Below are 14,313 nucleotides of genomic sequence, written 5' to 3'. Positions count from 1 at the left end.
GTGCTTCTCAATAATAATGAAATAATTGTAAAGAAATAGATATTCAAGAAGAAATTCATACTTAATAAAGCAGCCTTGTTGATCATATGACAATGTCTATTCAACCACCAAGCTTAGTGCCACAAGAGTGACAGATTGAATTCCTAATGAACCCATAGAAACAATGCACAATTTACAGTATTTACTAACAGAATTTATTTGAACTTCTTAATGAAGTCATAGATGTGAGAACCGATTTCCTCTGCTCTTTCTAGGTTGATGAAGTGACTCACCCCTTCCATCACAACAACTTCCTCCAAAAATGGCACATCTTTCTTGAAATCACCATTGTGTATGTATTCCTTTGTCCCCAGGGTGGTGTACACCATGTCCAAATCCCCCACTATGAACTTCACAGGTACCTTCACTTGCACTCCGATCCATTTTTCTGTGACCTCCCAGCTTCTGCAATAATCAGAAATTAATTCTCAAACGTTTGTTTTATGAATACCAAAGTACTGGGACATTTAACGTTAAGGAAGGCCAAGATTTAAGTTTCATGCTTATATTTTATGTGAACCCAAGATTTTGGTTCTTTTGTTGATTAAAAACGTGCCAGGTGAGCGTCTTGAAAGAGGATCATCTCCATCTTAAATGAATCAATCTAATGTTTCATATTAAATATTACAAATCTAAGATATAGTCATTTTAAATAACATGACTCTATACACAGTTAGATTTAAGAATTAAAACCTTAAACGTGAAATGGGCACCTAGAATTTGTTACATATCAAGTCTTTAGCATAAGAAATGTTTTGACATTTAGATTTTGAAACATTTTCATTGAAGTTTGTAACATACTGGTCAATTGCTAGGTAGTAGTTCAATCCTCCAGTGAAGCCTTTCTGGTCAAATTTTGTGACATAATAAGTAAGCTCTTCTTCTGAAAGCCAAGAAGGCAAGGAAATTGAAGCATTGGTACGGATTCCAAATGCATTTCCTTTAGGGAAGCAGGGTGGACTTGGTTTTCGAATTGATAAAATGGTCTTGAGTACATTTGCTGTACCTATTTCAGCAATCTCAGCTTCAATTTCTCCTGGTGCTTGCAACACATAGAAATATCAAAGTAAAATTGGGTGGCAATATAAGATATTAGTTACCAAGTTTTGGTTTTCAATTTTCAAAGTCCAAGATTAGCCTTTTATAACTTGGAATGTAACGTGTACTAAAGTCTAAGCCTAAAAATCTTGAGCAAAAATCATAACAAAGCAAATAATGTGACTTTTGCTCAAATCAAACAAGCATGCTTACCTAACTGTTTCAGCTGTTTCATAGAAACTAGGCACCAAAGAGGTAAATGGGATTAAACAAATTAGATTTTATACTAAAACATGATCATTTAAGCATACAAGAAGCCAAATCTGGTTATGTTAGCTAAACAAGAACCTGAATCTGCATATATAGTAGTCATCTCTAAAGAAACCTCGCATTCTATCCATTGGCTTCATCTGTGGACTCCTTGGCGTGAATGCAACTATAAGGCACACAAATGCCTTCACTCTTTCAGGCTTAAACAGGCACAAGTACCAACCTATGATGGCTCCCCAGTCATGGCTCCCCAGTCATGTGCCACAAGAAACAATTGCTCCACACCCAGAGATTCTATGAGAGCAACAAGGTCATTGACAATGTGATCGTAGGTGTAGTTGGTGATGGAAGTTGGTGCTTCAGTGTCACCGAAGCCCCGAAGATCTGGTGCTATAGCATGGTATCCAAGTGAGCTCAAAGAATGAATTTGTCCTTTTTCTGCTATGTGCATTTTGATGCCATTGACACTCACAATCCTATGATCTATCCCCTCCTCCATGCTTGTCTCTCTGTGTAAAAACTCTTCTTTTCTCTTTGCTCTTTCTCATGAGCTTAAGTGCATTCTCATTAAGGCTCCTATATGCTAAAATCCTTATTTTTTAACAGCTGAACCCCAAAACGTACCCTCCATCAAAACTGTTATGTTGTATAAAATTTACAATCTTGCTATGGTGCTCTCCCGTTTTTGAGAGCGCACTGTAGCTGTATTGTAAAATAAAAAATTGTATTTTATTCACCAACGGTTCTCTCATTTCTCATTTTCTTTCCTCTCTCACTTCTCATCTCTGTTCTCTCTTCTCTCTCCATGGTTCATGGTCTATTGTGCTCGTCGTCGATCTCTACTCGTTGTTGATCTCTCTACTCCATCTGTAATGTCGCTAGTTCGTTGCCAATCTCTCTACTATTTGGCCGCTGCCTCTAATTTGCTCTCCCACTCGCCCTCACTGGTTCAAATCAATGATTATCTCTCTCTCACACCTTGGGTTTCGATTTATAGGTTGTGAGTTTGTACAGGGGTTCTGATTTGGGCATATTTTGGTAGGTTTGTGATTTGGTTTTGGGTGGTGGGTTTGTGATTTGGTTTTGGATGGGTATGATTTGTGGTGGGTCGGTGGTGGTGGGTTTGCTGGTGGCGGCGATGGTGGAGGGTTTTTTTTTTTTATTTTTTTTTTTATTTTACAGTGGTTGGTGGTGTTGAGTGGATGTGGTGGTTGTGGGTGGACGTGGATGTGGAGGTTTCTTTCTACTCTGATTTTTTTTTTCTTTTTTTGTTAATGGTGGTTGTGGTATGGGTGGTTGGTAGTGTGGTGTCGGCGGTGCTGTGAGAAAGAGAGAGACAAAGGAGAGAAAATAAAATAAAAAATTATTGAAAAATAATAAAGAAACATTATTTGAATGAAATGGTAAAAATAAAAATAGAAGTTTTAATATAGGTTGTATTGTCAAATGATGTGTTCATAAAAATAGGTTTTAAAAGGATAAATACTAAAATTTCTTGTTTCTTTAAAATGTTTTTGGTACATTTATTGTGTTTGATAAAAATGGGAAGGAGGAAACATCATTACATGGAAGGTCAATGGCTAATATTTGAAATGTAGAATGAAAGAGAGCAGCCTTTCCCTTGTGTTAGAACGTTGGGGAACTATACCACTGCACACCCTTGATGCGATAGTCACTTCACAAGTATAAATATTTGTGGGGTATGGAGGGGTTCAAGTCTCCAAGAGGGAGTTTCACACACATATATACTTATATTAAGTTAGAGTAGAATTTTTATCTTGTAAAAAAAAAAAAAAAAAAAAATAGAGAGAGAGAGAGAGAACATTGGGGAACTATGGCTAAAAAAGTGATCATCAAATTGTTTTTCATGGTCGGTCTAGCAAAGGTTTGCTCAAACTTCACCTGGGTAGAGAGTAGACATATTGCTTATATTCAACATAGCAAGACTTTTAGCATTAAAGCAAGAGATTGTACAAGTCTATGAGGCAGTTTTCCAATAAATTTGATTATTGTTATTGTGAACACACCCTTACTGGTTATTCACTACATCTTTTGGTTTATTTGGTTAAATTTATGAGATGTTACAATTAATTTAGGGGTTTAAGGCAAAAATTTTAAATGAGACTTTTTATTTTATTTTTTATATTTAAATATTAAATAATATTTATTTAATTAAGACTATTTACATTATTATCAATGAGTTTCTTGTTTTTTTTTGAAAGCAAATCAAATTATCATTTATAAAGGCAAATGAGCCAAATTAGAATACAGAACCTCCATAGTAGGGGGAGAAGAGTCCTCTGACCAAAATACATTAGAAAGGATATGTCTAACATAACGGGCCAAAACATGAGTCATGAAATTAGCATCTCGGTGAACACTACAAACTGAGAACCACCATAGACGAGTTAGGAGAGCTTGGATATCAGCCAACACATGACCAGGCCAAGACCACTAAAGTCCAGTAGACAAAATAGAACCCATAACATTTGTATTGTCACATTCGATTTCTTGTTCATTTCTTATATTTTCCCCTAAATTTTTTGTTTTGTTTTGTTTAATATTAATAACAAATTTATCTATAAATATATTTTGAGATTCAGTTTATTTTTCTAGTTTTCTCTTCTCCTTTTTTTATTTTTTATTTCATGTCTAGATGGATATTTTCTAGTAGATATTTATAATTTTTTTTAATTATAAATAAATGAAGCATGATTTATAATAGAAAATAATAATTTAACTAAAATCAAATTTTGAATATAGAATACTAGACCTAATTTATCAAAATTAAGATTGCAACTTTACTAAATGATGTAGTCACTTTACACTCTAAACTTGTACAAATAAAAATTTATTCATCATATAATTGAATAAATTGGTACTAGTCCAAAAAGTAGATTATTCTTAAAAAATAACTAATGAAAATATACTTAAAAGATACAAATTAAATGAATTACTTCAATTTTTTTTTAAATAGGTACAATAGAAATGGGAAAAATCACCCTAATTAAAAAATATAAAAAAATTTAAATAAAGTAACAAATGACTTGATGTAACAATTTTTAGCTGAATGTGGGTTGATGTGATACATCAATCCATGTGATAATGACTAGAATTTATAGACTCTTTTTTTATTGTTTAAAAAAAAAATTACAAACTAGTTGTCAATGACTTGAATTATAGTAGGGCATTTTTAATATACAATGCATTCTATTAGCTAATAAATGGACCTTAAATATTTTTTATTTAATTAGGTAAAAGGATAAATAAGTCTTAATTGAAATATAATATAAATATATTATATTATATGAATTAAAAGAGTGGCCTTTTTTTAGGGGGGCCTTAGACGACTACCTTGGTCGCCTATATGCGAGAGTTGGCCCTAAAAAAGACAACAAAAGTCATGAATTGTGTATTATGTGTCAATGAATTGGATTCTTTAGTATATGGGATGTTAAAACATTTGATTCTTTTGTATGTGTCCACACTCATGTAATCAATTTGAGAGAGAGAGAGAGAGAGAGAGAGAATTGTGTCATGTATTTTTTTTCCCTTACAAAATTGTGAAGGATATATGAACTCAAGTTTAGGCTTTTCTTGTGGAAGAGTTCAAGGTATCAAACAATATCGTCAAGCTACAACACCATTAGCAATTGTGTTACATGTATTTTGTGTACCATGTCATCTTTTAAGGACATGTGTATTGTCTTAAAAATATCAAAATAAATCAAACTAACCCAACCTAATGTCATGAGTATTGGGTTACATGAGTTGAAATTTAACCAACCTAACCCAATCCTAATGTCATGATTCTTTTGTACATCATGTCATCTTTTAGAGACAAATGATTCTCTCTAAGTCATGTAGACAATGAACACAAGCTAAACCACACAAAATTGAGAAAACAATGCGAGTAGAAACAAAATAAATAATTGAACATATCAATGAATGGTGTCATGTACTACATTCATATCTAAATTACTCTTAACAAATATATTTTAATTATAATGAATATTTTCATACCCGTTAAAGAAAAAGTTGATTTAAAACTAATAAAATTCTTAGTTAAATGAGGTTCTAGTTGACAACGACTGAAGCGCACCCATAAAATTAAAATAACAATGCAGTCGAGCCACTTTATAAAGGGATTTGAGTTACTTTTAGTCTAAAATCCATATATTTTTTATTTATTTATTAACTTTAGATGAGGTCGTTTCAAAAGCCTCCTTAATGAATGCACTTGGACACCTATTAACAAAAGTCACTAATTATTATTATTATTATTATTTTTTGCAGTAACAACAAAAAGCCATTAATTAATATTACAAAGTAGTCCTATCAAAACATTATTAAAAAAAGAAAAAGAAAAAGTTATTATTGAGGTGACTAAGACAATCCCATTCCCATGTAGTATTATTGGGTGAAGTGGCCCAACAACCAACATGAACAGCCTTTTTTTTTTTTTTTTGTTTAGCCCATAGACAACTAGAGCCCAAGAAACGAAGCCCATGAAAACCAGTACACCCTAATGCCACGCCACATAAAAAGGCAGAAACTCTCACAAAAGCAAAACCCTAGCTAGTTTGTTCCTCACAGCAGTCGGCGTATCCACCTCAACAACGCAGAGAGAGCTCTTCTAGCATACCCTTTAGCTCCAATGGTATCTCTCTCTCTTTCTCTCTATCTTTGTCTGTATGTCCGTTTATTATGTTTGTGATTGTAAATCTGAATCAGTGTTAATGTTTCGTGTGTTTCATTAGGGGATTGATTTAGTAGCAGGAGGCAAGGTCAAGAAGAGCAAGCGTACGGCTCCAAAGTCCAATGATATATACCTTAAACTACTCGTCAAGGTTTCTCCCCAAAAACCCACTTTTTATTTTTGTATATTTACGCATGTTTGTATCTATGTATGTGTGATTTTATATTTATGATTTGGTTTTTAATCTTTGGATAACATTGGAAAAGACCCATTTTTTAGCTTCTCCTTTTGTTGGTGGGTAGGATTTGGACTTGACAATCTTTCTCGGTTGTTGTTGAAATGTAAAAAATTTGGAGGAAATGTTGTATTTTGAGTTCTTGTGTAATGTGTTTGTGATTTGGTTTTGGGGTCTTGGGGGGAAATATTGAAGATGACCCACTTTTGTTTATGGGCAGGATTTGGATTTAGACGTAGAAAATTTTGAAACCTAGCCACTTTATAAGTTTGTGAACTCTAAAAAAATGATAAAAAGAGTGAAAGATATTGATTGAGGAAATGTTATTAATTTAGTGTTTATGTGTTTTTAATGTTTCTGACATATGCCTGATGTTCAAGATGTGGTTTTGGTGTCTTACGGTCTGAGGAAAACCTTGGAGACTCACTATTGTTTTTGTGTTTACTATAAAAACCCAACCATAGTTTAATACCTAAGGTTTTTTTAGTGTCCTTGAAAGGTAAGAAGTGAAATTAGAGACCCAAAAAAAAAAAAAAGATTTGTGTATCCTAGTTTGAGCCCAGGACACACACCACTGGTGTGGGGGTGTTCTTTGCTTAACATATTACTTACTCATAATGTAATTTTAAAAATATTATATAAACTTACATAATAAATAAAGTGAGTTATCACAGTTGTCGTGAATTTATAGATCTCTGCTGACCCTATAAGCCCTATCACATTTAAAAAAAAAATGCTATTCTGCTCTTGCTCTGTATATTTTTTTTTTCCTTAGTTTGTACCATGCTAAAGCTTATCCCTGTTTGATTTTTCGTTCATATCAAGTAATTTGAGGTAAAAGGACTCTGTTATGTGATTATGTTTTCTTCTTAAAATGGTTATTTATAAGTTTGGTTGTATTTCAATAATGTTCATTGTGTTCTTTATCTTCAAAGCGAAAAACATGTTTGTAGTTAATGGATTGATAATGGTTCTTGTTTCCATGTGTGTGTACATGTGTATGTTTGTCAATTGTATCTAACCTGACTTGATGCTACTTGATTAGCTTTACCGGTTCCTTGTTCGGAGAACTGGCAGCAATTTCAATGCGGTGATTCTCAAGCGCTTGTTCATGAGCAAAGTAAACAAGCCTCCACTTTCATTGTCTAAGTTGATCCGATATATGAAAGGAAAGGTTTGTATTTTTCTTTGTCTACTTAATTCCTGGAAACTAAACTGTAAATCTTATTGGTCTTTTTAATCTTATTGCATTTGTGGTTGACCTTGTAGGATGGTAAGATTGCTGTGGTTGTGGGGACTGTGACTGATGATATTCGGGTTTATGAAGTTCCTGCTTTGAAGGTTACAGCACTTAGGTTTACCGAGACTGCAAGGGCCAGGATTGAGACGGCAGGCGGTGAGTGCTTGACATTTGATCAGCTGGCGCTAAGGGCTCCATTGGGACAGAACACGGTATTGATTTTGATGCCACTATGAATGTTTTTAATGTTTTTGTATAGTTCTCTGTTAGTAATTTTTCTATAGTGGTGATTGTCATAATTGCTGACTATTGAATCACTTGAGAGGTCCAAAATTTAAATTAGTAAACATTATCTTGGATGCAGATTCTTCTTAGAGGTCCAAAGAAGGGTCGTGAAGCGGTGAAACATTTTGGTCCCGCTCCTGGTGTGCCACACAGCCACACCAAGCCCTATGTGCGAGCAAAGGGAAGGAAGTTTGAGAGGGCTAGAGGAAAGAGGAACAGCAGGGGATTTAGAGTTTAAGTTGATTTTAGTAATTGTTGAGCAAGAAGTGTCATTTCTGACTTTGTCAATCCAAAGTTTTGCTAGACTATTAGGTACTTGAGGTTATTTGTCATTCTTATTTTGATATGCACTCTGGGCAATGATCATTTAATGTTTGTTACTTAAGAGACTCGTTTTTACTTTTGTTACAAACCGGTTTGTTTAAAAGTGTATCTGGGTTCATCTATGATATTCAAGTTTTGTTAAACGGATCTAGTGAATGATTATTGTTTATAGCTCCAGTCCTCAGGAGCAGAAGTCTCAGACTCTTGCACTGATGATATTCTAGATGCTGCTTATCATGCCCACTGCATATATAGGTGTAAATAGCAGGTCTCAAATTTGGTTTACAAACTTGTTGGATCAAATGGCTTTGAAATGTTAGCTAATGTTTCTTGCTAGGTTTACCAAAGGATGGAATGATCAGGAAGCTTTAAAATCTAATGCCTCCGTAAATGGCTTACCCCTACATTCTAGTTCTAACTTCTCACAACCGTTGCATGCATTCCTTGTTAATCCCTAAGGGACGTAAACAAATCAACTATTTTTTGGTAGAGGAACCCTAATTGAAGTGTGGAGTAGCTTGAGTTTGACCTTGACTAATTTTTTCTTCTAATGGGAAGGGACTAGTGATAAATCTTAAAAATGGTGGGACGTAGCCAATTTAGGTGAATGTGTCAAGCTGATGTCTGTGAAGTGTGTGCTAAACGACTAAACTTGTGTTTGTGAAGTATGCTAAACGACTAGACCTGTTGCCTGTGTTGCCCCATAGAGCATTCATATCAAGCATTCACATTAGAAAAAGTTGTCAAATTTACACCGTTTTCTTCAGAAACACCCTACTACCTTTTTTTTTTTTTTTTTTTTTGGGTGAAAGATGATTCATTAAAAACAACTAAAGAGGAACAACAGGAACAGGACACAGCCTGGTAACATACACCCCATTGAGATCATTCTCAAAAACATCCAACAAGTCCATAGGTGGACAAAGAAAAGAAGAAAAATCACAATCTAAACTAAAACTCATTCTAGCAAGGCTATTTGTACATCTATTAGCCTGACAAAAGTAATGCTTAACATGAACTTGAGGAATACAAGAAGCTAACAATCTACAATCATTCAGAATAGGAGAAATAATATTATTCACATAGTTTGGTTTGTTCAAAATGTCCACAATAGCTTTGGCATCCAGCTCAATCTCAAGAGAGGTAACATTAAAATTGCAGCATAAGATAAGGCCCTCTCTAAGCCCCCATAATTCTGCAACAAAGCTACTAGTGATGCCAATACACTTGCTGAAACCAACAATCCATTGCCTTGAATCATCTCTAATCACCCCCACACCCTGCCAAACCGGGATTCCCATTGACCGAACCATCAGTGTTCAGCTTCATCCAGCCTTGAGGCGGCCTCTCCCATCGAATTCCCTTCAGCACTTTACGAGTTTGCAACCTTGGGGAAGCAACACAATGATAATACTCCAAAGCTTGCTTCACAATCTCTATAGCAAGGCTCGAATTCCTGTTCTTCTTGTTGCAAACCATATTGTTCCTGCTCTTCCAAACATTCCAAATTGGTATTGGAAATACAACTTTCCAAGGGGCTTGGGTAGCACAAAGATTGCTCATCTTCCTACCATTGAAAGCCAGCCAACTCTGAGGGTCACTCCTCCAAAATTCATGATTTGAAGAGGAGATTCCTAGCTGATTCCACACACATTTTAGCTTATTGCAGTCCCTTAACGCATGAAGAATGGTTTCAGTTCCTCCTTAGTAGATTGGACAAACAATATCTTGGGTTATACCCCTTCTCTCCAGAAAAACTTTAACTCCAATACTATTATGAACACATCTCCAAAGGAAAGTTTTAATTTTCGGAAGAGTTTCTGCTTTCAAAATCCAACTTGCCGGAAAAATAGGAATTTTTTCAAACCCTATTGCAAGTCTATAAGCACTTCTCAAATCAAAAGTACCTTGAGGAGAATCAGCCCAAGTCAACTTATCAGTATCTCTATTCAAGATTGTCACCGGAATGGCTTGAATCATCCTTTTAACTTCAAGAGGAATCTCAAAAGGAATTTGCTCCCAATCCCAACCCGTGTCTAACATAATATCCTTAACTTCAAGAAAGCTAGCTTCTCGGGTAATAGGTTTGTGCAAGAGCTAAGTGAACCCCCATTAGTCCAATTACTATGCCACACATTTAAACCACTATCCCTCCCAACCAGCCACCTACTCCCCTTGTTGAAAGTATCTCTACCTCTCTTCATTGCTAACCATATAGAAGAACAAGGGAGCTTATCTGCATTGACAGCAATCCTCTTCCTTGGATTACAATATTTCATTCTCAACACCTTAGCCCAAGGAGCCTCTGATTCAGTTTGGAATCTCCAATTCAACTTAGCCAAAAGAGCAATATTCCTACCCTTAGCTGACTGCAACCTAAGACCCCCTTCCTCCTTTGACTTAGTCACCTTATCCCATCCAACCCAATGGACTTTCTTGGTTGAATCTGTAGAGCCCCAAAGGAAATTTCGATTAACTCTATCAACTCCATCCAAAACCCTACCTGGAAGATAAGCACATTGCATGACATATGATGGAATGGTCGTTGAGGAAACTTGATTGAGCACTGACTGCCCAGCCAATGATAACATATTAGCCTTCCACCCGGAGAGTTTTTGCTTAACTCTATCTAGAATAAAATTGTAATCTTGCGAAGAGGAGCCCGATTGCTTAAGAGGGAACCCAAGGTACTTTCCCAAGAAAGGGGTGGAAGCAAACCCAAGGATATCACAAAGCGATTCCCTAGTATCTCTATCAACATTTGGAGAAAAGTAAACTCTCGACTTTGCTTCGCTCACTGTTTGACCGTATATGCTACAAAAATCGTCCAACACATCTCTTATAGTTGAACAATTAGTCCAATCAACTTTTGCAAAGAAAATGAGATCATCTGCAAAAAAGAGGTGAGAAAACCCCAAGCCACTTTAAGAAGCTTTGACTGGCTGCCACATCTTTATATTACATTTCTCTTCTATAAGTTGACTAAGAAAATCCATGCAAATAATGAAGAGGTAAGGAGACTTATAGAAGAGAAATGTAATATAAAGATGTGGTAGCCAGTCAAAGCTTCTCAAAGTGGCTCGGGGTTTTCTCACATCTCTCTTCTTCTTTTCACCCACTCTCTCATAAAAATCCAGCCATCACCACCACCACCACCACAAGTCACAAACTAGATCATTCTATCATACCTAATTGACCCACCAATTGGAATCCCAAACCAAATCCAATGGCTTAAACCCATCAACCCAAACCCAAAATAAAATCCATTACAGTACAAATGAAGAAGCAGCAGCAGCAGCGGTGGCAAAGAACCCAAATCAAACACAATGGAGATCCAAAATCAAAAACACCCACCACCATAATCCAGGACTACAATTGGAGAGAGAGAGAGAGAGAGAGAGAGAGAGAGAGAGAGAGAGAGAGAGAGAGAGAGAGAGAGAGAGAGAAGGCTTTGAAGAGAGTTTTGATGAGGGTAGGAGAAGAAGATGCAGCGAAGAGAGGATACACTTTTTGTTTGTGAGAGAGAGTAATTTGATTAGGGTAGGACTTAGGAGATATAATTATATATATATATATATATAAAAGTATTTTATGAAAATAGAATGTATAATAGATGATCTGATGTGAGTATTTTTGTAAAGTAGTTGTGTAAAAAAAAAAAAAAAGTTTTTATGCTAAAATAGATAGAAAATTTTAGGCAAATTAATGTGGATGCTCTTACGTTGGTAGATAGTTAAAAGTAGCTAAAGGTAAAAATAACATAATTGTGAGTACATATTCCATCTCAGCTAAATATTACGCTCACATACTAACACTCAATAATGGTGGGTAATATTATGTCAAAAAAAAGAAAAAAAAGAAAGAAAGAAAAAACAATGGTGGGTAATAAATTATGAGTGTAGGGTCAGTTTTTGGGGCCCAGTCCTAGTAAGAAAGTGGTTCTGGCCCAAAAGACCCTAGACAATGAATTTGTAGAGAGCGGGTTACAGAACTAGGGCTGGACGAGGTGAACGTTATTTAGCTGTATGCCATGCAACAGTCTAAACGTGAGAATACTGCATTTATGTTCACAGGATACCGGTCCGAGGAGACGTATGAGTGCACCTCTTGCTCTGATTAAAGATTACAGAATTCTTTAATCTCTCTCTCTCTTTTTTCCCTCTGAATTTTCCGATCCCTTCTTCATGGGGATTTCCTTCTCTTATATAGCCTCCTTAAATTGATAAGAGCCTTACACTTGTTAACCATCTGGACCTTCACTTGAGTGCCTGTCCCATCAGACATCCACCTTATCTTTTTGTGAGTTGCATTGGCCAATGTAACACTGTTCGCTTGTCTTCTCCATGTTAATGCGGCTGAAAAAGTAGTTTCCTTGCATTTAATGCGGCACTTGTGGTTTCTCCCTAGACGTCTTACATTTTCCTCTGTTTTCCTGTTGGGCTCTGTGCGGGGCCTAAGGCTCAACAGGATTAGGCTAGAAGTCTTTTAGTCCCCCTTTCCCCTTTTGGTCATGGTTGGGCTCTGTGCGGGGCCCAAGGCCCATTGTTGACTTTGGGAATTTTACCCCTACAATGAGAAAAGCTAACGAGTGGATAACTAAAAGTCTATTTGGTGGAGCATCTTAAACATATGTTTTTAGTTTTTAAACAATATTACATGTATTTCTAAACACTTTTTTACCTACACGTATTTTAAAAAAATACAAACAACATTACTCAAACTACTCTACCAAATGAGCCTCAAATTTTTAGAAATATTTTTATAAAATTTTTATAATTTTTTTATTAAAAAAAGAAAGGTAACTAAATTTTTTGATAACTTTTTATACATTACATGAAAGCGGTATTAAAACCATAGTCAAAATGGATCAAATAGACCGAATTAGGACAAATGGACCAAAGTGGTTCAAAATAAATCAAAATAAACTGATACTGATATGACTTAATAGAAGCATAATAATAATAATAAATGTTAACAATAATGTGAAAAACCCTAAAGCACCCCAAGTACAACCTTAAAATACCATGATACTTGAATGAATCACATCCAACATTGACATCAACAGGTTAGACTTTAGCATACACTCCCAGTAGAAATGACTCCTTTCACATCCATAACATCATCTTTATTGGGCATTGCAGCGTTGACGACTTCAGTCTTGGGAGTGACATTTGATTAGGTGGAATTAGTGGTATTCGTATTGCACCTGGTGGAATCCCATTGCATCGTATTCAAATCCTTGAAACACAACTCTTTCCTGAGCAACTGATCTTTCTCTCCATTTTTGCCTCTTCTTAAATTCGTTCCAAGAAATATTGCAATGTGAGAACGGCGCAGTGTGGCATAAGATGAAGAACTTGAAGTATTTTAGAAGATTAATGAGGCTAATGGCATACTAATTCATTTATGTTATATAATCTTGTCCTAAATAAGTGTCACATACAAAATGAGTCCAATGCATCTTGTGAGTGCAGAATTTTCACAAATATTTTTTTTTTTGAGAAAGTTTTAATCTATGGTGTCCGTTTTTTATGATAGCTCTTTATCATCCAGCTAAGACACCAATTAGTTTTTAGTGTAGGCAAGGATTGAACCTCAAATCTCTTATACAACCATCAGAAATTTTACCAGTTGAGCTAATTGGAACCCACAAATTTCTGATTTTATGGGGGGTATGGCTTACTTCTAATATTATTTTAACTGGATATGTCCTTTTATTTTAAATATATAATAACAAGTGGTAGTGGGTTTTAATCTCTATTTTTTATTTAATTAGTGGGTGATATGGCAGTCTCTTATCTACATCTATATATATATCTAAAAGTTGAAGCGTAGCAATTATTGTTGCTACGCTCCTGTTGAGCCACCTCATCCGCCAAATCATTAGTCTTTTTTATATTAATTTTTTAAATTTAATTTTTTTTTACAATATTAACTATATAAATATATTGACTTTACAAATTCATTTTAGATTGTTTTAGTTTTACAAATTCATTTTAGGCGGTTTTGACCTTAGATATTCATTTACTTTAAATTTGATGTTATAACTAAATAATAAATTAATGGAAAATCAAAACAAAAGTGTTGTCTACATATATTCCTCTTAGGCGATTTAAAAATTAAATATTATTTTACCCTTTTATCTTCCTTATTTTGGCTCTTCTTATTCTCATTATCTTATTA

General features: G+C 35.0%; 1 protein-coding gene and 1 pseudogene across 1 annotated transcript; one reads left to right on the top strand and one right to left on the bottom strand.

Annotated features, from left to right (window-relative positions):
- Positions 1-194: 194 nt before the first annotated feature.
- On the bottom strand, positions 195-1,846 carry LOC115980503 (annotated as a pseudogene).
- Positions 1,847-5,895: 4,049 nt separating this feature from the next.
- Positions 5,896-8,286, top strand: LOC115979877 (60S ribosomal protein L18-3). Its single transcript, XM_031101953.1, has 5 exons — positions 5,896-6,007; positions 6,108-6,197; positions 7,327-7,455; positions 7,551-7,733; positions 7,886-8,286. The coding sequence occupies exons 1-5, from the start codon at positions 6,005-6,007 to the stop codon at positions 8,042-8,044; spliced, it is 564 nt and encodes a 187-aa protein (XP_030957813.1). The 5' UTR covers positions 5,896-6,004; the 3' UTR covers positions 8,045-8,286.
- Positions 8,287-14,313: the final 6,027 nt, after the last annotated feature.

The sequence above is a fragment of the Quercus lobata genome, chromosome 3 (genome assembly GCF_001633185.2).
Source record: "Quercus lobata isolate SW786 chromosome 3, ValleyOak3.0 Primary Assembly, whole genome shotgun sequence".
Classification (NCBI taxonomy): Eukaryota; Viridiplantae; Streptophyta; class Magnoliopsida; order Fagales; family Fagaceae; genus Quercus; species Quercus lobata.
This window is presented reverse-complemented; position numbering and strand designations above follow the sequence as displayed.

Excerpts from the sequence above, each read along its gene's own strand:
- LOC115979877 (XM_031101953.1), top strand. Across the intron at positions 6,198-7,326 it reads ACCTTAAACTACTCGTCAAG|CTTTACCGGTTCCTTGTTCG; the intron begins GTTTCTCCCCAA and ends CTACTTGATTAG. Across the intron at positions 7,734-7,885 it reads CTCCATTGGGACAGAACACG|ATTCTTCTTAGAGGTCCAAA; the intron begins GTATTGATTTTG and ends TCTTGGATGCAG.